General features: G+C 35.1%; 1 protein-coding gene and 1 long non-coding RNA gene across 2 annotated transcripts; both read left to right on the forward strand.

Moving 5' to 3' along the window:
• Positions 1–420: 420 nt before the first annotated feature.
• Positions 421–2884, forward strand: LOC18436773 (uncharacterized). Its single transcript, XM_006846995.4, has 2 exons — positions 421–1400; positions 1927–2884. Exons 1-2 carry the CDS (start codon positions 641–643, stop codon positions 2583–2585), a joined length of 1419 nt encoding a protein of 472 aa, XP_006847058.2. The 5' UTR covers positions 421–640; the 3' UTR covers positions 2586–2884.
• Positions 2885–13683: 10799 nt separating this feature from the next.
• On the forward strand, positions 13684–16403 carry LOC148779886 (uncharacterized). Its single transcript, XR_016044563.1, has 2 exons — positions 13684–14414; positions 15273–16403. It is a non-coding gene; the product is annotated as an uncharacterized LOC148779886 (long non-coding RNA).
• Positions 16404–22158: the final 5755 nt, after the last annotated feature.

The following is a 22158-nucleotide window of genomic DNA, read 5'->3' on the forward strand; positions in this document are numbered from 1 at the left end:
AATATATAGTTTTGCCTTCTGATCCGGAGTCATGGGACACATTGGAAGACTAACATTAATCTCTTTCTCTCTCTCTTCCACAGGAAAATCAGGGTCATCCATAAAGGCATAAAGCTGTTAACAACCAGTCTCTCTCTGTCTAGAATGATTCTCTCTCTAGAATCCAGTGTAAATTGATAATTATAGAACAGGGGAATATGTGCATTTTGATTAATAAGTATTTTATGTCTATTTCTTCTGCAACACCATGATCTCAAGGAGTGATTTGCAGGCAAACAATTAATTAGTTGGTATATATAATATTAATTCTTCCATGCTCATGTGCTGAGAGAATAAGACCAGTCCAGGAAAAAGGAAGCTGCCTTGGCCCTCTATGAAATTCCATTTCAATAAAACCCACCTCATAATTTCTCTCTCTATGCCTCACTGAGTCATTTCCATTTACTTTCTCTCTCTAAAATCCACTATATTTCACCCTCTCTCAAGAAGAAACCCACCTTTCACATAATTCATTATAGCCTCTCTCTCTCTCTCTCTCTCTCTCTCTCTCTCTCTCTTTTCACATAATCCATTTTATTTCTCTTTCTCTACCGATATAATTCTTTCTCTCAAGAACCCACCTCTCAGACAAGCTTCTCTAATGGCTGAAACCAAAAAACCCAAGAAACCAACCTCCAAAAATTGCCACTCTGCAAAAGAAAACCCACCCTTCACTCAAGCTCAAGCTCCTCTGATGGTGGAAAACAAAAAACCCAAGAAACCACCATGCAAAAACCGACACACTTCAACGGAGAAACCACCTTCAGTACAGGGCACCCCCATGGTGGAAACCAGAAAACCAAAAAAACCACTAGCCAAAAGCAACCAAAATTGTACAGAGAAGCCACCTTCATGGACTTCTCTGAGAAACATTCTCACTTGTAAGCAGCTCCAGGCTCCATTAATGGTGGAAAATACAGTGAAAAAACAGAGCAAACGAATGGGTGGGTGCTCTGTTTCTCTCTGCAGTTCAAGGGAGAACACCAGGGTCATGCACAGGCCTGAGACATCTCCTGAGAAATCTTCTTCTTCTTCTTCACTTTCTCTCTCTAAGGTTTCTCTCTCTTCGGGTTCTTCCAGTAAGAGATTGGCTGCTAAAGTCGATGGCTTTAACGCGTCTAATCGATCGATGAAGTCTACTTCTGTGGTGAGTGAAGGGAGTGGAAACGGTGGTTCTTCGTTTAGGGGGATGCATTTGAGGAGGCTTTCTGGTTGTTATGAGTGTCACATGGTGGTTGACCCCATTAATGGAGTTTTCAGGGATCCTTCTCTTAGAAATAGCATATGTGCTTGCCCTGAGTGTGGGGAGATCTTCATGAGAGCTGAGAACCTTGAGCTCCATCAGGCAGTTAAGCATGCTGGTATGGAAGCTCTCTCTCTCTCTCTCTCTCTCTGTAGATGGGTTTCTTTAATCTGTCATGTTTGGAAACTTGAAAAGAATTTGGGACTTCTATGTTAGAGTTCTCTCTCTCTGCACATATGGCTTTTCTGCTTCATTTGTGTGTGGAATCTTACAAGGAATTAGAGGATTTTCTGGATATATTTGGCTTTACCATTGCATTAGGAGTGTCTGGTTTATAAGTTGGAACTTTTTGGTGGTGATTTTGGGAAATTTTGCTTACTTGTTAATGGGGTTTGTAGTTTTCAGGAATTCCTCCCTTTCTATTTTTATTTCTTTTTAGAAAACTTAGGCTTCAGTTGACTTAAACAGAGATAGAGAGCTCATGTATCTACTATCCTTAAAATGTTATCTTTATGGTGGATTCAGTTTATCTAATTTGAGCTCATTTTTATCAGATTTCTCTGGTTGAGAGAGAGTGATTACCTCAGTTTCATATGATTTGTCTGTTTTCTTTTTTCATGGATTTATTTCTCTGGTTTTTTCAGTCTCAGAAATAGGTCCAGAGGATTCAAGCCGAAACATAGTGGAGATCATATTCCAATCAAGCTGGTTAAAGGAGACTCCAGTTTGCAAGATCGATCGTATCCTCAAAGTCCACAATAGCCAGAAAACCATTAATCGATTCGAAGATTACAGAGACACAGTGAAATCGAAGGCCAACAAGCTTCCAAAGAAACATCCAAGATGCATTGCTGATGGTAATGAGCTTCTTAGATTCTTTTGCACCACTTTTTCTTGCTCAATTGGCACAAACGGCTCTTCCTCTCTCTGCAACTCTGTTTGCAATGTATGTAATATCATAAAAAATGGATTCAAAGTTGACAAAAATGAAGGAATTATAACGACAGCGAGTAGTGGAAAGGCCCATGATAGCATGGAAACCGAATTGGGGGCAGGAGAAAGAAGGGCAATGCTGGTTTGTAGAGTGATTGCAGGGAGAGTAAAAAAGAATCAAGAAGCAACTGAGGATGGGTTTTGTGGTGGATTTGATTCAGTCTCTGGCCAAGGAGGCCTATATTCGAGTTTAGGATTTGATTCTGTTGCAGGCCAAGCAGGCTTATATTCAAGTTTAGACGAGCTTTTCGTGTTTAATCCAAGGGCTATACTGCCCTGTTTCGTTGTAATCTATCGGAATTCAGATTGAGAAATGGCCTCTGTTCCATTTCTGTGAATTTCTTTCTAATGGCCTTGTTTCAGTTCCCGCAAGCTTAACTCGCCGTTTGATTCGGGCAAGTTTCTCTGTCTCGGCTTATCAAGCATTTTGTGTTTAACCAAAGTTCTATACTACCACGTTCGATGTAATTTATTTGAATTGGGCTTGAAAAGAACAGCTTTGGTAGTTTCGATTCATACCAGTTTCTGTCTCTGGACTGTCGGAATTGTTTAGTTTTGTAGTAATTTTGGAATGAAAATGCATATCTAAGGACTGATAGTTTCATGCTACAATGTTTATGGGGGCGTGAATCAGGTAGCTCCATCTACGATCTTTACCCATAATGTACCATTTGATTTAATTCAGCCTGAAAATTATCTTTTACTGTTTAGTGGTTATGATAGTCACGAGCACAACTCTCTCTCTCTTTCTCTCTCTGTATTGCTTTTAGTGTGCTTCAAGATATGAATATCGGCACTCTTTAAGAATACATTGAACTCTCTCTAACTGTCACCTTCCCTCCAAGTCTTCCTTTCTATGCATTAAGTTCCGTCTCTTTCTCACAGTTGTCTTTATTAAACAATCTCTCTCTCTCTTCTTTTAGGGCACATTTGATTATGTGAAAATATTTTCTAGAAAATGCTTTCACGTGAAAAACTTTTCTCATGTGGTTAGATGTGATAATATTTTCGCACTAATTAGTTGTTAATTGATATAAAAATATACATTAGGCTAATTGTTGTGAAAGTACTCCCCTATCTAATTATGTAAAGGAAGTTTTTCACAAGAACAAAATGTGCCCTTAGAATAGCATTTGGCTGTTGTCTCTTATTTTCTTCCTCAATGTTTTCTCACTCTTTTAGGTCAAATTAACCGCTTGTCTCTCTTCTCCCCTCCCCCTCCCCCTCCCCCTCCCCCCTTTCTTTACCTTAGGCTTCTGCTAAGTGAGTTATTTTTTCTTGTTATTTGTATTAATCTTTCTTTTGATTTTAAGACACAAATAGTACGGGTTTTTCTCAGCATTTATTTTAGACCCTTTGTGCTTTATTGATCAAGAATGGTGTTTTATGTCATATGCTCTCCTTTGTCTTTTCTCTGTCTCAATCTGTTGTGTGTTCTTGGAGGGACATGGAAAGGATGGGTCCATCACCTTTGTGAAAGTCATTGGAAAACAGGCTCCTACTTGTTTAAGTAGTTTAGGAGTTAGGTTTTTTAAATGTATTAGTGTAGTGTTTTTTTTTAAGTAGTTTAGGAGTTAGGTTTTTTAAATGTATTAGTGTAGTGTTTTTTTTTAAGTAGTTTAGGAGTTAGGTTTTTTAAATGTATTAGTGTAGTGGTATCAGTAAGAATGAAAACCACAACAAAATACCTAGAATAAAATGTAAAGGAAGTTTTTCACAAGAACAAAATGTGCCCTTAGAATAGCATTTGGCTGTTGTCTCTTATTTTCTTCCTCAATGTTTTCTCACTCTTTTAGGTCAAATTAACCGCTTGTCTCTCTTCTCCCCTACCCCTCCCCCTCCCCCTCCCCCCTTTCTTTACCTTAGGTTTCTGCTAAGTGAGCTATTTTTTCTTGTTATTTGCATTAATCTTTCTTTTGATTTTAAGACAGAAATAGTATGGGTTTTTCTCGGCATTTATTTTAGACTCTTTGTACTTTATTGATCAAGAATGGTGTTTTATGTCATATGCTCTCCTTTGTCTTTTTTCTGTCTCAATCTGTTGTGTGTTCTTGGAGGGACATGGAAAGGATGGGTCCATCACCTTTGTGAAAGTCATTGGGGAAAGCAGGCTCCTACTTGTTTTTTTTTAAATAGTTTAGGAGTTAGGTTTTTTAAATGTATTAATATAGTGGTATCAGTAAGAATGAAAACCACACCATAGTACCTAAAGTGATGCTGTGCTACCACGACTCCAACCCCTTTTCCGAGAGAGTTAATAGTTGACCATGACTGAAAGCATCATCTCATATGAAAGAAAATAAAGTCCAGGCTAGCCCATGGGTCCATAAATATTAGGTACTTGACTGCCCTATGTTCATTCCACTTCTGACTAAAGTTTTGTCAGCCTTAATGGACATGGGCCCTAAAATTTAAGGCGTTACCTTACACATAAGGACCCCAAATTGTGAATATCAGAGATGGGTCCCCTAATTTAATGACTAAGTAAGTCCAAAGGCCTAGTACGTGTCCAATGGAACTGAAGTGTGTACCAAATTGTGGGGCTATCATTTTCTTTGGAGGATTCTCCCTGTATTTGGAGGGTACCCATGTCCAAGGTTGGGCTAACTCATCTAGTTTTGAAGGGACATAAAAAAGTGGGATAAGCATAGTTGTATAAAAGTTAAGGGATACCCCATATTTGTAGGGGACAAATTTATAAGGAAGGTATACTATAATCTAAGGATTATTGGAAAAAATATAATTCTTGGATCAAATAGTATGGATTATATAAGGCATCAATCTTAAATAATTACAGTAAGGCGCGTACACATTCAAATCTTGATGAAAATCTATTTCTATCATCATTTATGGAATTTAAAGTTTCAAAATTGTGTAGATCGAGTAGATATGTGAAAACTTGAAAATGAATAGTCTAATATGCATTATTTTAAGACTTGAAATTGTTTTTTCTTTTTCCATATTATTACTTCAATTGTGAAGGTTTTTCAATTTCTTCATTTCTAATGGGTTATTAAGGTTACTTTTACAGTATAAGGTGGTTGTCCTTCATAAACATTTTCTTAGATCAATTTCATCATTTCTAGATTCAGCCAACTCTACTAAAACTCATCCCAGGGGTGAGGCGAGATCGGTGCCCAACTTACCAGGCACCAAAAACCTCCTAAAAGTTATAAAAAAGTACAAAATGCTAATATGTTGGTTAGAAATAAATTTTTAACATGATTTTGATGGTTCTTTAGATTGTTTGGGAATTTATTATTTTATTTTTTAGTTTTTCTTAAACATTCAAGGCATAAAGTAATTTTTCAATAGTCCACCTTTTATAGAGTTTTTGTCGCCTTCTTTAGTTTTCTAATGATTTATGTATGTTAACTCTTTTCATTTTTTTTTTACTTTTTTTTTTTTAAAAATACTATTTTTTTTATATGGTTAGAAATAGTGAGAAAAGATATAGTGATTTATGATTTTATTGAGGGTATGAGACTCGATAGAATATAATAACATACCAAGATTCGTATAGCCGATCTCAAATAATTAGAAAAAAACTTTGATGATGATGTCTTTTCTACATTTGATAGGATGTACATGACTTAGGCCAAATTCCTCGCATTTGACCAAAGGGCTAAGTACCACGGCGAAGGCGAGTGCCAATCCATATCGTCCAACTGAAATTTACATGAATTTCTTTAAGGAAAATAGTAACCTCATAATTCATCAAAAATTACAATTTAAGCATTGGAAAACCTTTACATCGATCATCTCGACCTGAATATATTAGTTGCGAAAAAAATTAGGATTCTAAGTTCTAAAAATCATGTATATTGTAAAAAATTATCTAGACCGTCTATTTCATCCTAAAATTAATTGTTCATAGATCTGTAAGATTTGTACAATTTTTTCAATTTCAAAATTTGTTATCGGTGTTGAAAGTGGATTTAGATCTATCATGGATATTTCCGTTGTCGAAGGTGCTTTCCCGATGAGGAATTGAGATCAAGCTTTATTTTGTTTTCATCAAGCCTAGGCCTTATAAAAACTTCATCCTTTGGTTAATCCCCGTACATAGTGCACCACACATCATAACACCAAAATTTCCTTTTTAATTTTGGGAACAAGCCCTAAACTAAAAGGCGCATTTTAACAGTTTTAAAATGGTAGTGGCTTACTTTGCCTATTGTTTGTCCCTTGGAGAGGAAACTAAATTTGAATGGATTTGGCTCCTCTTTTTATTTATTTATTTTTTCATTTACTTCATGCATTTATTTGAATGGATTTGGCTCCTCTCTTTATTTATTTATTTTTTCATTTACTTCATGTATTTATTTGAATGGCTTTGGCTCCTCTCTTTTTTATTTATATATTCACTTATTTTGTGTATTTATTTGTTTTTGGGGTAAAAGCAAGGATATGGAAATATGGCGGGAAGTAACTGAGAGATGGTGGGAAATTTTTGAATTAATTTGTGGACCGACACTGTGTATGATGATGAGGTATGGTCGAGCAGCCACGTGGTAAGGAACCATCCTCCATAATAGTAAAAAGAAGGCCTTCCAAAACCAGGAAAAAACCAAAATTGCATGTATCAATTCCTTCAAATTTCGTTCAGAGACCTCTGAAATTTCTTTAATGATGATACAAAGCCGTTGCACTCACACTTGATATTCAAGATCAAATGTGAGAGAGAGACGCGGTCAGCATGGCCGCACTGAGTGCAGGAGAAATCGGGAGGTTTAAATTCTAATCGCCCGGTTAGATCTGACCGACAGTTTTTAATGTTTTTCATCATTTTGGTAAAGATTTAAATTTTTGTTTGTCATTAACACTTATTTTTACATTTTTTTCATGTTTTAAAAAAATTTCAAAATACCTCTCTACACAAATTGATTTTTTAAAATTCGTTTTTTCATTAATTTTCAACTTCAATCGGATGTGCTTTATTTAATCATCTTTTAAATATGATTTTCATATTTTATTAGAATTGTTTTTAAATATATTTAATTTTTTAACACGTTTTTTAACACTTGGGGCTTATCGGGTCGAACGGACTGGTTTATCAGTTAATATCAAGTAACTGCTTCTGGCTTCATTTCCGGTTAACTGTTACAGTGCAATTTTTCCTACATTGGGCTGACCTGATCAATCCAAACCTAAAAAAATAAGGCCTGTGCTAAAGCCTGTGATCTAAGGGCCAGGCTAGGGCTAATGCCAGCCCAATTCGGACCGATTGGACCTTTTACTTTATTTTATTTTATTTTTAATTCATGTTTTACCGGACTTGTTTTTAGAGAGAAGAAATCATGGAAAAAAAGAATACAGATTTCATAACCAAAAAAAAAACTCCTCGGCAAGGGCGATCATGACCAAGACAAATGAAAGTGAAGTGATGAGGGTTTTGCTTAAATTCTATTTGTCCCGTGTTGGGGGGAGTCCACATGCCTATTTGAGCATTACTCATTGGAGGAGGACCCAATAATTGAGAAAGTGATCACCTCTTACAATTATTATTATCATTATTATTGTATTTATGAATTCTGGAATCACGTTCACTTGTAACATAGAATTGAAGGAAGAGAAAAGGTCCAAAGAACCCTCCATTTGGACATCTCTTATGCGTCTTTGAGAGAGATCTTTAAAAGCAGAGGAGTCAGATTCGCTTCAAACGATTTGGTGTTCTCGTCAATTTAGAAGAAAATTTTAAAATTTTTAAACAAGTAGTATTAATAAAATATATATTTATATGAAAAATATATTCAAATAATACAAAATATTAAAAAAAAATACAATTATATGCTTCGGTCGAAGGGGTTGAGCTTTAGCCAAAGAGGATGAAGCACACCAAAATGAGCTGAAGCACATGATTGTCTTTTGTGCTTCGACCAAAGAGGCAGAAGCTTCGGTCGAAGAAGGTGAATCAGACCGAAGCGGGCTGAAGCACAAAATTCTCTCTATAAAAGATAATTTTGTGCTTTGCCAAAATCAGACCGAGGTGAGCTAAAGCACAAAATTGTCTCTTTGAAAGATAATTTTGTTCTTCGACCGAATCAAACCGAACCGGGCCGAAATACATAATTGATTATTTAAAAGACAATTTTGTGCTTTGGCCAAAGAAACCAAATTTAATCGAAATGGGCTAAAACGGCCAAAAGCAGAGTGAAGCGGATGCAATAGAGCTTCACTTCGCTTTGATCTAGGCCGAAAATATGATGACTTCAGCTGAATCGAAGCAAATCTGACAACATTGTTTAAAAGTGAAATTGCTCCTTTGTCAGTTAAGAGAGCGAGAGAGAGATCTTTCGAAGTTATGTGCTACTTGTCAAAATACAAGTTGGGGTTGTAGGAAGTAGTTTGATGGTTGTTGGTAGAAAAGTATATAAAATTGATATAGGCATCATGTGTGCATGTAAATTGTATATATATATATATAAAAGATGTGATTAACCTACTAGTTCATATGAATATATGAGCCCAACGGTTCAGATTGAATTTGAACCGATTTGACGATCACAGATATCCAATAGTGCTTGAATTTTTTTTTTTTTTTTCTACAGATCCAAATCACTTGAAATTTTATATGTATGTTCTTCTCATCAAGGTGTATATGTATGTTCTTCTCATCAAGGTGCACCTAATAAAAATATATATAAAAAATTATTCAAGAAAAAAAACCAAAATACTCTCCAAAACTTTTCGGGGGTATTTTGATCAATTTATTTCGTGTAAAATATTTTTTTGATATTTTTCGAAGATTCACCTATTTTTTATCAATACATGCCTAAACTTTCAAGTGATTTGAATTTATAGAAAAAAAAACTAAAATTCAAACACTGCCAGACATCCGTAATCGTTTAGATAGGCCCAGAATCAATCTGAGCCATTAGGCTTATATGTTCATATGAGCTAGTGGGCTAATCTCATCTTTTCCATATATATATATATATATATATATATATATATATATATATATATATATATATATATATATAGGAAAAATGTTCCCAATGTGTATAGGCGAAAATGAATAGTGATTTCACCTACCCTCATCACCGTCTAAAGTTCATCGCAAGGTCACGATTGTCCGATAGTGTTTCATTTTTTTTCTACAAAACGAAATGATCTAAAATTTGGAGCATATGTACATCTTAGTGAGACGCACCTAATAAAAATATAAAAAAATAATTCATAAAAATAAAATTGATCAAAATACCGTCGAAAAGTGTTTCATGTTTGGCATATATCTTGGCATTCATAACGTAATGATGGAGATCAAAATCTTCTCTCTTAAAAATAGTTATTTTTATTGGTCTTGTTTGCCGATAAATTTTATACTGTATCGGGTTTTCATAAATTTTATACTGCATCGGGTTTTCATAGAAATAGGGTCTAGAGAATAATAAATGCAGAACAATTGGATAATGTTTCATGTTCTTGAACCATTGCATCTCTACAAGATGTTTATTTATAGTGCTTCTATTAGAGCTTGCTCAGTCTTTCCTCGTATTTTTTTGTTGCTTCTCTTCATCTCTTTCTTGTTTAGATTTTCTTTACGATACTAATCATTAAATTTTGTATTACAGATAAGCTTGGTTGGTCATTAAACTTTTTTAATCCTTCTCACTCCTTTCTCTAGTACTCAATAGGGCTGCCGATGGGCCCAGTTTGTCCCACATGATTTTGGGCCGGGGCTATTTTCTGACTGCATCTTAAGGAATGAGCGCTTGGCCCGGTAGGCCATAAATATTTTTGGGCGAGGCATGGGCTCGGTCTGGGCATGGCTTGAAAGTTTTTTCTTAAAGTATTAGTGCATATATTAATAAACAAAATTTTATTTTTATATTTATCTAGTGTTGGGTCAACTTGATTTTTTTCAGTCTTGGCAGTTCGGGCCTCATTTCATGAATTTGGGCCCATTCAGGGCCAGGTCTGAACTAAATTTTCCTACCGTACAACATGGGGCCAGGCTTACGCCTTGTTATGCTCCTGCCCGACCTTGAAAGCAGCCTTGAGTACTCACTGTTGGGTGTGTTGAATTATAATAATGTATTTGGTGGTCTCGTGGGACCAGATTGCACATTGGTCTTGCAATCAAAACACCAAGATAGGGACATTTGTTTGACTCCTAAATTTCCCCATTCATCTTTTTCATCTTGAATATCAATTAAAAAGACATAAGCTCCCCTTCCTCTAATTATGATCTCAAATAAACCCTTAAATCCATAAAAAATTTATGGACCCCTTCCAAATGAAAAGGGAAAGACATCCAACCTCCGCTCTATCTTTTTTTTTTTATTGTCCAACTTATAATATTAATTTCTTCTTTTTTTTCTAATGACTCCATTATCCAAACCCAAGAGAAGCTACCCTTTATCTCTCTCTCCGTCATCTATGAACCCTTTCCTCTCACTCTCTCTCTCTCAACCTCCATTTAAACCCCATCTTTATCTCTCTCCCTCTCTCACGAACCTCACAAGTAATTTAGACATGGCATCCCAATTTCTATCCTGATAAGTGTTTGCAAACTCGGTCGGCTTAACTCAGAACCGGCCAGTCAAACTGAAGCTGGGCATTGGCCAATCTGGTTTTGGCCGGTTTTAGTGGTCCGGTAAGGTATTTTAGAAAAATTCAAATAAAATTTCAAAAAATAATGGATTTGTTTGTAATATGTTTTTTAATGTTTTTTATCATTTTGGAAAAGATTGGAAAGTGTTTTGGCCATGAATACTTTTTTTTATATTTTCCCATTTTTTTAAAAAAACATTGAAAATACCATGGACGCAAATCGATTTTTTAAAATTCATTTTTTTCACACTGTTCAACTTCATTTGGATGTGCGTTGTTTAATCATGCTTTAAATATATTTTTCATATTTTTTAGGTATTTTTTATTTTTTAAAATACTTTTATGACTGGCCAAGACCTGCTCGATTAGGCCGGTTGAACCAACTGGTTTACCGGTTACTCGAACCCAACCCTTGGCCGGTTCAATTTTTTGAACACTAGTTTGGATGTTGGAGCTATTATAAAAAATAAAAATGATAAATATATAACTTGACTAATGAAAAAGCTAAAGAGATGGTTAACCGTCCTTTTATGGACAAATTGATCTAGGATTTTAATGGGTTCAATATCAATTTTTATTTTTTAGTTTTTTTTTCTTTAAAAAAAAAAACTTATCACCAGGATATGTTTTTAAAATTTTAATGTCATAAAGTTTTCCCAAACTAGGTACTCTGTCCTTAGGACCAAATGAATAATTTTGTACTGTGAGACCACCATGCACACAATAGTAACATCTCTTTCGGTGGTCCTGTTACACCTGGTGCTCCAATGTACTTTCTATGTTAACTCTTTCTTTGACCTTGATTTTTTTAACTCAATAATTCAGATTACGTTATTACAATGTTAGACCTGGAAACATCATCACCATAAATCAAAGGTGTGTTAGAATGTCCACATCTACATTATTAGTTAGGACTACCAAAAGAACCTTTTCTTTTTTTTAGTGTTTAACAATAGAACCTTTTAAGCTAGAAATTTGGAAAGCCAACTCTTAATTAATGATAGGTGGACCAGATAGTGATTTATTGTGCTCCAAGCTGCATCTTCATAATTATAGTAGAAGTTGACAAACTCATTGATTGATGCTTATGCTTTAGAAGTCAGTGGCAGATGAGCACTTATTTGAGGTCATTGAAGAGGACCCCGTTTGGGAAGGGACATCAACCATAAGATCTCATTTGTGAGGGGCATTGACTAACTGAGCATAACATTAATTAAGGGATGAAGTTTATGTAGGGCATGGCTTTATAAAAACAAAATAAAGCCTCACTTCAAATCCTCTCCTCATCTGGAATGCACTTTTGTCAATGAAATCTCTATGATGGATCTAAATCAATTTCCGACACCCATAATAAAATTTGAAACTCAAAAAATAGTATAAATCTTGTGGATTTATGAATACTTAGTTTTCCGGTGAAATGGATGGTTTAGATAATTTGTTACCATATACATATTTTTAGAGCTTCAAGTACTAATTTTTTTCATAGCTAATATGTTCAAGTCTGATTTCTAATACTTGAATTGTAATTTTTGATGAATTATGAAATGAGGTTTTACTTATTTTGATATGGCTGCAGCCCTATCAAACCATTTTCCTTAATAAAAATATGAGACCTCATGTATGGATCCATCCATCCATCCATCATGCATATCTTTAGCTATCAAGGGCTCCACATTCAACATTGCATGGTGGAACTTGTGTCTTGATTTGCATGGAAGTATATAGAAAAGTGAGCTGGGAATCTTGGGATAAGTTGGCAGGTCAAACTACTTTGATGTTGGAATGATCATCCACTTCTATTTCTCTCCACCTTTTTCTGACAGAAGTTTTAACCTTCTATTTCCTTCATGAAGATTAATACAGACCAGTTACTGAGAATATAACCTCCATCCAACTACTAATTATTATTCTTGTAACCTCTATCCAACTTCAAGTATTATTCTACACATGATATTGCAAAACATTACTAATACAAAATGCCGTCGCTATTCTTCAATATTTGCCAACAAATTCGCTGCCGAATTCTCCCCCATATCATCATCGTCAAAGTTTTTGTCCATCTAATTGGGGTCGGCTATATGAACCTTGGTTCGCTTTAGAATTCATGAACAGCCCAGCTCCTTTACTAGAACATGGGACAAGATAAGGGAAAGTGTAAGGTCCTCACCCTTCTTAGAACCTCCATTTCTTTGTTACACCACTTTATTACATTTAGTGAATCCCCCTCGACTATAATCTTCTGATTAAAATACATAGCTAACTTTAATCTTTGTAATAAAGAACTTTCTTCTAGTTCGTTAGCCGTAAGTATACCAATTGGCCCAAAATACTGGTTTGATATTTCCCAACTGCAGCTGCTGACCAACCCCGAATCCCTGCTTTCCCGTATTCCCAAATGAGCTCCCATCAAAGTTAACCATAGTATTGATCTTTGTTGGTGGTTCCCATCACCTGCAACCTGACTTTGTATGCTGATCATCTCCTCTTATACATCAGATTTAATCTAAATACTCACCAAAACTCTTTCCTTGCAGAACCCCCTTCTGCTATTACCCCTCCAATTTTTCCAATCAAATCTCCAAAGTTCATCCTTTAAATACTCTTCTATTGCATTCCTTCCATATTTCCCATACCGCCGACAATTTTTCCAAAGATTTCCATGTTCCAGAAATATTTGGCACCTCCCACTGAGAAAACACATTGACTGGAATCGGGATAGAAGCCGATCGTTTTAGTCCCCTCAACACCCATCCTCATGTATATGTTGTACATTCACAATTTAGGATTAAATGCTCAATTGTCTCTTCATCAGACATACAAAGTATCACACATTAGTAATTAAATTCCATCGCTTTCTTAATACATCAATCGTTGGTAGCTTTTTTAGACTGACCAATCGAACAAAACATTGCATGTTATGTGTGATTGGCAGCTTCTGTATCTTGGCAAAAGTTGGCTGTTTCCATCTCCATCAGTCATTGAACCAAAGTGAATACGCAGACTTGATAAGAGAATTCACCATCTGAATTTGATTCCCATATTATTTCATATTCATTTCTTGGACAGTAGTAGTGTTGTTTTAGGACCTGCAAATACTAAATATAATATCCACCCACCACCTCTGTTTGCTTGTTATACATTCACCTCATCTCCCACTGTACATTACATCAATGACTAGTAATCATATCCTTAATCTTCGACCTTTTGGAGCCACTTTCCCTAAGTGCTGAAAATTAAATCTTCAAAGGCCTGTCTCCGATCCTTTTTTGTTGCCAAAACCTTGTGTTTCCCATCCTCCACCAGCAGCCACATTCCTTTTATTCCAATTCCATTTTATTGGAGGTCCTGTCTCTCTCTCTCTCAAACACACACTCCAGAGACTTAATATCGGCAATAAAGGAAAGACGACGGAGAAGATTTATGACAGTATCCAATGGATTAGAGGAGACCCAAAGAGCCTGTGGAATCTCTTACCCATAATTTACAAAATTGAAAAAAAGTTAAATACAGTCGTTGAGGTTTGGTGGTCGCTTTCACTCAGGTTTAGAGAGAAAATCCAGCAGCAGACTACTTGACAGAGGTAGGGATCTCGAACAATTGCTTCACACTTTCGGTTCTAAATTTTTCTAGTATCATTGAATAGATATAAAGTTAAAAAAAAAAAAAATTCGGACTTCGTAACTCACCCCAAGCCATCTAATTTAATGAGTGGAAATGATTGTGATTTCATGTACAAAAGATAAATGGCCTCTCTTGAACAATCCCTAACAATTTTATTTAGCCCAATACACTTGCACACCAATCTTATTAGCAAGTGAAAGCTAGACTAAAATATTTAAACAACCAAAAAAAAAAAAGAAGTAATCTTTGGTGAATGACCAATGTGGAAATGCAATTCCCAAAGGGCATTTTGGTGATGATAAATGTGTATTGCTGCTGTTTTCAGTGTGCAAGCACAAGCCACGCACAAACTCCAAACGACCTTGGGTTCGATGTCACCACTTGTTTGTATAGTGCACCCACTAAATTTCCAATCTTGGATCCACCCTCTTGTCCTAGAGCTATAGGGCATGACACAATTGAGGCTTCAAACTTTATTGGTGGACCACGTATACTATGTTTCCTTGAAAACATAGTTTATTTCTACTCCATCTGTCAAAAGGCTTATTTGGGTAGATTTTTTTTTAATCTAAAATTTTAGAAACCACTTAAAAATACTAGATGACTAATCTAAAAAAAAAAACTGAAGGTATACTATGAGACCAGTTATCTTTATTTCAAAGGGGTCACAATAATTGATTGATGGATCTTACCTCCATAAGATCCATCAATCATGATGTTGCCAAAACTTGCTCTTACAATCGATGATATATTGCCGTAAGTCATGGAGTATGTAGGTCAGCAAATTAAGAAGAACACAATTGATGATCTATTGCAGCAAATCATGGAGTTTGTGGGTCAACAAATTAATGAGAGCATGAACATAGCCTTGAAGGGTATCCGAAGAGACATAAGCAAAACTAAATAGCGAGTGCAGAGGTTGGAGAATACTATTATTCGAGAAGAGGATGCTTGCCACCATGAAGATCTGATACCAGATTTCATTGTGGAGATAAATCGAGATCCACGACTAGCTAGTAGTGTCGATCCTGAATGTGACAATCACATTGTGATGTAAAAATCACGATCTGATGAACATCCACATGATCTCGGTATTCATCTCTATCTTTCCAATTTTTATGAGGAACTTGAAAAAGAAAAAGAAATCACGATGGAGCCCGAGATCTCAGTGTTCTACTTTGAGATGAGCACCAAGTATTTGATTAATCGGTGTATTGAAGAAAAAGTACCGAGGCACATGGTGGACTACATCACCAATTATTTGATTAGCCTTTGCAAGGTCTAAGCTCAAGGTATAGCTTCTCCCAACCCTGGGAGAATGATGCAAATAAAAATTGTTATCAAAATTTTATTTTGTTTTATTTTATTTTATTATATGGATTAATTTTTGTTTTAGTGAATAGGGTAGTGCCTGAGTAGTTTAGTGAATAGGTTAGTACGTGAGTTGTTTTGGGGATATGGTTGGTTTTAATAGTAGGAAAATGATTAAGTTGGTTTTAAAGAGATAAATATTATTTCGGTTTAGTTAGAGATAAATATTAATTAGGCATAGTTAAGATAAGGCTTAAGGTGGTTTGATAAGGGAGATGTGAATTTGAGGGAGAGAGATTATTTTTTTGGGTTTATTTATTTATTTATTTTTCTTCCAAAAGTATTTAAAAAAGAAATGTCCCTTCTTTGTAATAGATGAGAGATTGAAATTGAGCAAAGCATTTGGGTATTGCGAAAAGATATTTGGGGTGGACTCTCTTGCAGATCGAGAGAGATGATATATTATCTCTACTTTTTTATTTTTATTTTTATTATTCTGGTTATTATTTTATTCCTGCATTAAGATGGATTGGAGTGTGTCATAAAGTTCGAGAAATTTATTTTTGACTTTCAAGTTAGGTCAATGATATACTCACAACCACCCAATTTAAAATCTGAAAGACATCAATTATTGTGACCTTCTTGTATTAAAAGTAAATGGTATTTTTATAAGCGCTCTTGTCTCGGTATAATTTCGAGATACAAATGGGTCTTGGCAGGTACCCTCCCGGGAGCCAGATTGGAATACAAATTATGAGTCCTTGAGTTGCACACTAATGAGACTCATACAAAACCATCATTGCTAAATTTCTATTATATCTTTCTAAGTTCTAAGATTCTAGAAATATCAATTAGAAACATACGTCTATCTCGTCCTAAAAATATCGATTAGGAATATCTTCCCTCTCATTAAAAATTAAACTTCCAATCAGTAAAATTAACTTCGATTGAATGTAGAAGACAAGTATGATCATCACACGCCATGAAACAATATTTGTTACTTGCGTGAGGCTCCGTCTAGAATATTTTATTAAAGGCATGCTCTCCGTTTTCACAGGCGCAACCCTCTGTTCTTCCTCTACTGCATGTTTTTAAAAGCATCGTCTTTTCTTTCCCTTTTTTCACCAATTTACCTCGTTCCTCACCTCTTCTTATTACATGGGAGAGTTAATAAAATGTACAAAATAGAAATATATTAGGTGAGGTGTTGAAAGAGTGTATGAAAACGTGGAGGGAAGAAAAGGATAGGGTGAGAAGGAAATGGCTCATTAGGATGAACATGGGATTGCTGACAGAACGGCTATCTGAAAGAGGAGGCTCTAAAATTGTATGAACCCATTATGGTTTTGTAGGATCAACAATATGAAGGAGTAGAAGACCTAGACTTGTATAGAATCACACTATATAAGAACTAGGAAGGGAACCTAAAATTTATATGAAATCACCACCACACGAAATTGGGGGTTTCTTGCAGAATCAGTACCATGCAAAATCAGGGATTCCTTGCAGAATCAGTGATACAAGGTTACGAGGAATTGATACCTCATTTTTGGAGTACACCACCTAAGTTTAAAGAAGCCACTATTTATTCAACTTTTGAACTTCATATGCTGGTCTTGGCCCAATACATGCATTTATAACATGTGATAAAGCCTATTGCTAGTCATGTTTGGAGCTCTAAGCAATCCTATACTTTCTACCAAAACAATGTTATCATATTCGCTTCGGCACAATCTTCGTTTTGGAGAGAAAAGGGGAGCACTTCCATTTTTTGGAAGATTCGAGGGAAGTCTTCAGATTTATTTTAAAACTAAAAAAAAGAAGAAGAAACAGGCGTAAAACTTGGCACTTTTGCAACATTTTTTTACATAGAGGCATATCTTATAAATTATGAATATCATGAGTTGTGGTTTTTAAATTTCATATAACTTTATGGCTGCTTTTATGTATATATGGGGGTAATTTTGAATAATTTACTGATATATTCATTTTATGGTGGTGATTCGCTTCACTTCAGTTTAGGACATGAAGGAGAAGAGTATGCCGTTTCGGAGGAAGAGAGGAGAATATGATAGCATTGCACCTAAACCTTTTGTTAAAAGTTAGCGTATTACGATAGTTTTATAATCAGTGAACCAAAAATCTTATAACAAAAAACTAAGCTCTAGAAATCAAATGACCAAAACCAATCAAAATAGAGAAATAAATATGGAACATTCTTTTTGGAAACTAAAAAAAATAAAGATTCATACCTAGAACTAGTCATTAAATTCCTTATCAGGGTTCCAACTATGATTTGCTCAAAATCCTTAGCAAAATCTATAAAAAATAAAAGCATAGATCTTGCAGAGATCTACACGATGAGCTTTGGATCACCCAAATGCAAATCCCAGTGAAAATTTGTAACTTCTAACAGTCTACAACACATACTTTTTAATTAGAAAATAAAGAAAGCAAACGTAAAACTAATCACCCAATTCCTTATCAGAGTTCTGATCGCGATTAGCTTGAACGCCTAAACTGGGGAGAATCCATATAAAGTATGAGGCATACTTGAGGAAATCTTCAAGATGAGCTTTAGATCACTCTATCAAGATGAGCTTTAGATCACTCTAACGAAAATCCTAGTGAAAAGTTGTACCTTCTAAAAGGAGAGTACCTTCTAAAAGCGGACTACAATATAAACCTTGTAATTGTATTTTTATTGATATACATAAAAGCTTTTGTTCATTTACTAATTAAACTTAACTATAATCAAATGAGCTACTTAGTCATTACTATGAGAACTTTGAGGATATATAGAATCAATCCAACTCTTTCCACATAGGAAAGGTTCCATTAATTCACTTTAAAAACATAGTTTTCATAAAGATGGACTACATTTAGGTAGACTTCACCAAAAGCAATAAATAATTTTATCAACCAACCTTGATGAATCAAATGTATAGTATTGTAAACCAACATAAACTATAAAGATTTACATGCAACATTTTTCAAAAATTTCAAAATAGTCAATCCCCACTAAAATATGGCAGCATTAAACAAAACAATTAAAATAACATGCAAGATGAGAAAAAACCTCTAAACAATCCAACATTTCAAATAAAAGAAACCAAACAAAACAAAAGACACTTAGTTGTTACAATAAAGGTTTTTTATTGAGTAGTTCAGCAGTAGGAATCTCACGAACTTGAGATGTAGAGTTGCAAATGTCAACTACTAACCATCCAAGCTCAAGCCCAAATCTTTACAGCAAAGGTCGAGGCTTACACAAGCGACATACCCAATGCTTCTATGAACTTAATCACTAAAATAAAAAACATAAAAAGAGCGATGAGTAACCCCACCATAGGACTACCTAAAGTTTCCCTTCTTTTTCATCTTACTAGTGAATATGGTTGATCGATATTTGAAATGCAATGGACATTAACGTTAATTACCCTTTTGCCTAACCGACCACTCTTTATATCATATTTTATATGTAAGTCCCATCTAAATGAACTCCTCAAAACTACCTCTTTTGTAACATGGATACCCAAAAATAGTGTCACGAATCCAAAGATCTAACACAATGAAAAATCCTTGATCCCCATCCCCAACTACTCCAAATTGTTGAAATCCAACTGCTTCAAATCAGCTTTTATCACATGCACCCACTTATTCTCTAATCCAGCTATGTGCTTGTGCATGCACATCTTTTGTTATCTGTATTAGACAAAGCCTGTCATCCCTCTATTGGATTTTGTAATAGCAGTTATCTATAAGCCTTAATGGACTATGAATATTTCTTTTCTTTTTTTTGGATAGTTCAACTGTAGGAGTTGAAATTGAGATGTCACATTGCTAACAACTGCAATAGGTGATAAGATGAGAAAAAGTAGACTTAAGTGGCTGGGCATATACAGTGTAGACTCAGTACAATACTTATTAGGAGGTGCAGTTAGTACAAGTAGAAGGCCTAGGTAGCCCTAAAAGGACATTATTAGAAGTAGTGAGAAAAGATATGCCGACTTATAGCCTCACTGAGGGTATGACCCTTGATAGAGCAGAATTGCAGATCATAATTCGTATAAGCAACCCCAAATAGTTAGAAAAAAGCTCTGACATTGATGATGCAACATTGCTAACATCAACTACAAACCACTCAGGCCTAAGTTCGATTCCTAGTAGAATATGGATTGTACTGCATTCCTCTCTCTCCATGTCAAAACATGCTAAAAAACACCTTTTTTGTCTATCCAAAGAAAGTTCATAGCAATTGGTGCCAATGCAAACTAACAATGATAGCTCATGGAGTTTAAGTTTTGTTAGATTTCTTGGTGACCTTCATCTCTCTGATGAATTAAATATATGACAGGTGCTAAAAAAGCAGCATCTTGATAAATAGATTGATGCACGAATTTTATCACTATCTTGAAGTTCTACATAATGGGGTCAAAGAAAAATCCAAAATCATGAACTTGAAGTAGTGTTTTTTCTTGAATGAAATTCTTTTGCATTAAGGGATTTCTAGTGGCAAAGCAACAACGACTGTCCAATTCTAAAATGCAGTACACAATGCCATTATTGCCAGCCACCCATCGTATATCTTGATTCTTAAACACTATTTTGTTATATGCCGAAGGACTAGTAATGCCATGATCGACACAAACCACTTAGGGCTCATCAAAGAGACATATCTCAAAGTAGAGATTGATAGTACATAGAAAAGTAGTGATAGAAGAATAACATTTTCATTGATTTACAAACCACATTGAATCTAAAGATAGACTTCACCGACAATGCAGTAAGATCTAATCTTCATATCATCGGGAAGGTTGCAAAAGCTAGAACCCATTTCTTCTAGAAAAGAAGAGAGGAATCCACTTGCTCCAAGAGTTTTGAAGAGAATAAGTAGGAAGGAAGAGAATAAGTAGGAAGAAAGAGTAAGAGTGGGAGTTAGAGAGAGAAGGGAGAATGGCATAGTAAGGAAAAGAGAGCAACTTTCCATGGTTTGCATATGATTGTATTAGGGCTTAAAGATACGAATGATCTCTCTCTAGGGTTTATAATAGTAAAATTTATTCATCCCCCTAATGTCAACTACTCCCTATATTGTAAACTTCCGACCTTAAATAATAGCGACCATTAATTGAAGAGATTAAGTAGGAAGAGAGAGAAAGACTAAGAGGCAAAGAGAGAAAAGGTAACGGCAAAGTGAGGAGAATAGATTAATTTATCATGGTTTGCATATGACTATACTAGGGTTTACAGAGATAATTGATCTATCTTTAGGGTTTATAAAAATAAAATTCATTCACCTCCCTAATGTCAATTATTCCCTATATGGTAAATATCCGACCTTGAATAATTGCCGCTATTAATTAAAGAGACTAAGTAGGATGAGAAAGAAAGAATAGAAGGTAGAGAGAGAGAAGGGGTAATGACAAAGTCAGGAAAATAGTGCACTTTGCCTTAGCTTGCGCATGACTGTATTAAGATTTACAGAGAGGACCGATCTTTCTCTAAAGTTTATAAAGGAAAAAATCAACCATTCAACCCCCCCCCCCCCCCCCCCCTCCATTGATGAATTAAATATATGACAGGCGCTAAAAAAGTAGCACTCGATAAATGGATTGATGCATAAATTTTATCACTATCTTGAAGTTCTACATAATGGGGTCAAAGAAAAATCCAAAATCATGCACTTGAAGTAGTGTTTTTTCTGGAATGAAATTCTCTTGTATTAAGGGATTTCTAGTGGCAAAGCAACAACGACTGTCCAATTCTAAAATGCAGTACACAATGTCATTATTGACAGCCACCCATCGTATATCTTGATTCTTAAACATTATTTTGTTATAGGCCGAAGGACTGGTAATGCCATGATCGACACAAACCATTTAGGGCTCATCAGAGAGACATATCTCAAAGTAGAGATTGATGGTACATAGAAAAGTAGTGATAGAAGAATAACATTTTCAATGATTTACAAACCTATTGAATCTAAAGATAGACTTCACCGACAATGTAATAAGATCTGATTGCAAAAGCTAGAACCCATGGTTTGCGTTTGCAATACATTTTCAATGATTTACAAACCATGGTCTGCAAAAGCTAGGAAGAGAGAGAAAGACTAGGAGGCAGAGAGAGAAAAGGTAATGGCAAAGTGAAGAGAATAGAGTAATTTGTCATGATTTGCATATGACTACAATAGGGTTTACAAAGATAATTGATCTATCTTTAGGGTTTATAAAGACAAAATTCATTCACCCCCTAATGTCAATTATTCCCTATATGGTAAATATCCGACCTTGAATAATTACCGCTATTAGTTGAAGAGACTAAGTAGGAAGAGAAAGAAAGAATAGAAGGTAGAGCGAGAGAAGGGGTAGTGACAAAGTCAGGAAAAT

This window comes from Amborella trichopoda, chromosome 11 (assembly GCF_054954075.1).
Source record: "Amborella trichopoda isolate Santa Cruz 75 chromosome 11, AtrichopodaSantaCruz75HAP2 v2.0, whole genome shotgun sequence".
Classification (NCBI taxonomy): domain Eukaryota; kingdom Viridiplantae; phylum Streptophyta; class Magnoliopsida; order Amborellales; family Amborellaceae; genus Amborella; species Amborella trichopoda.

Coding starts and splice junctions, on each gene's coding strand:
- LOC18436773 (XM_006846995.4), top strand. CDS start 641: ATGGCTGAAACCAAAAAACCCAAGAAACCAACCTCCAAAAATTGCCAC. Junction 1,401..1,926: donor TCAGGCAGTTAAGCATGCTG/GTATGGAAGCTC, acceptor TGGTTTTTTCAG/TCTCAGAAATAGGTCCAGAG.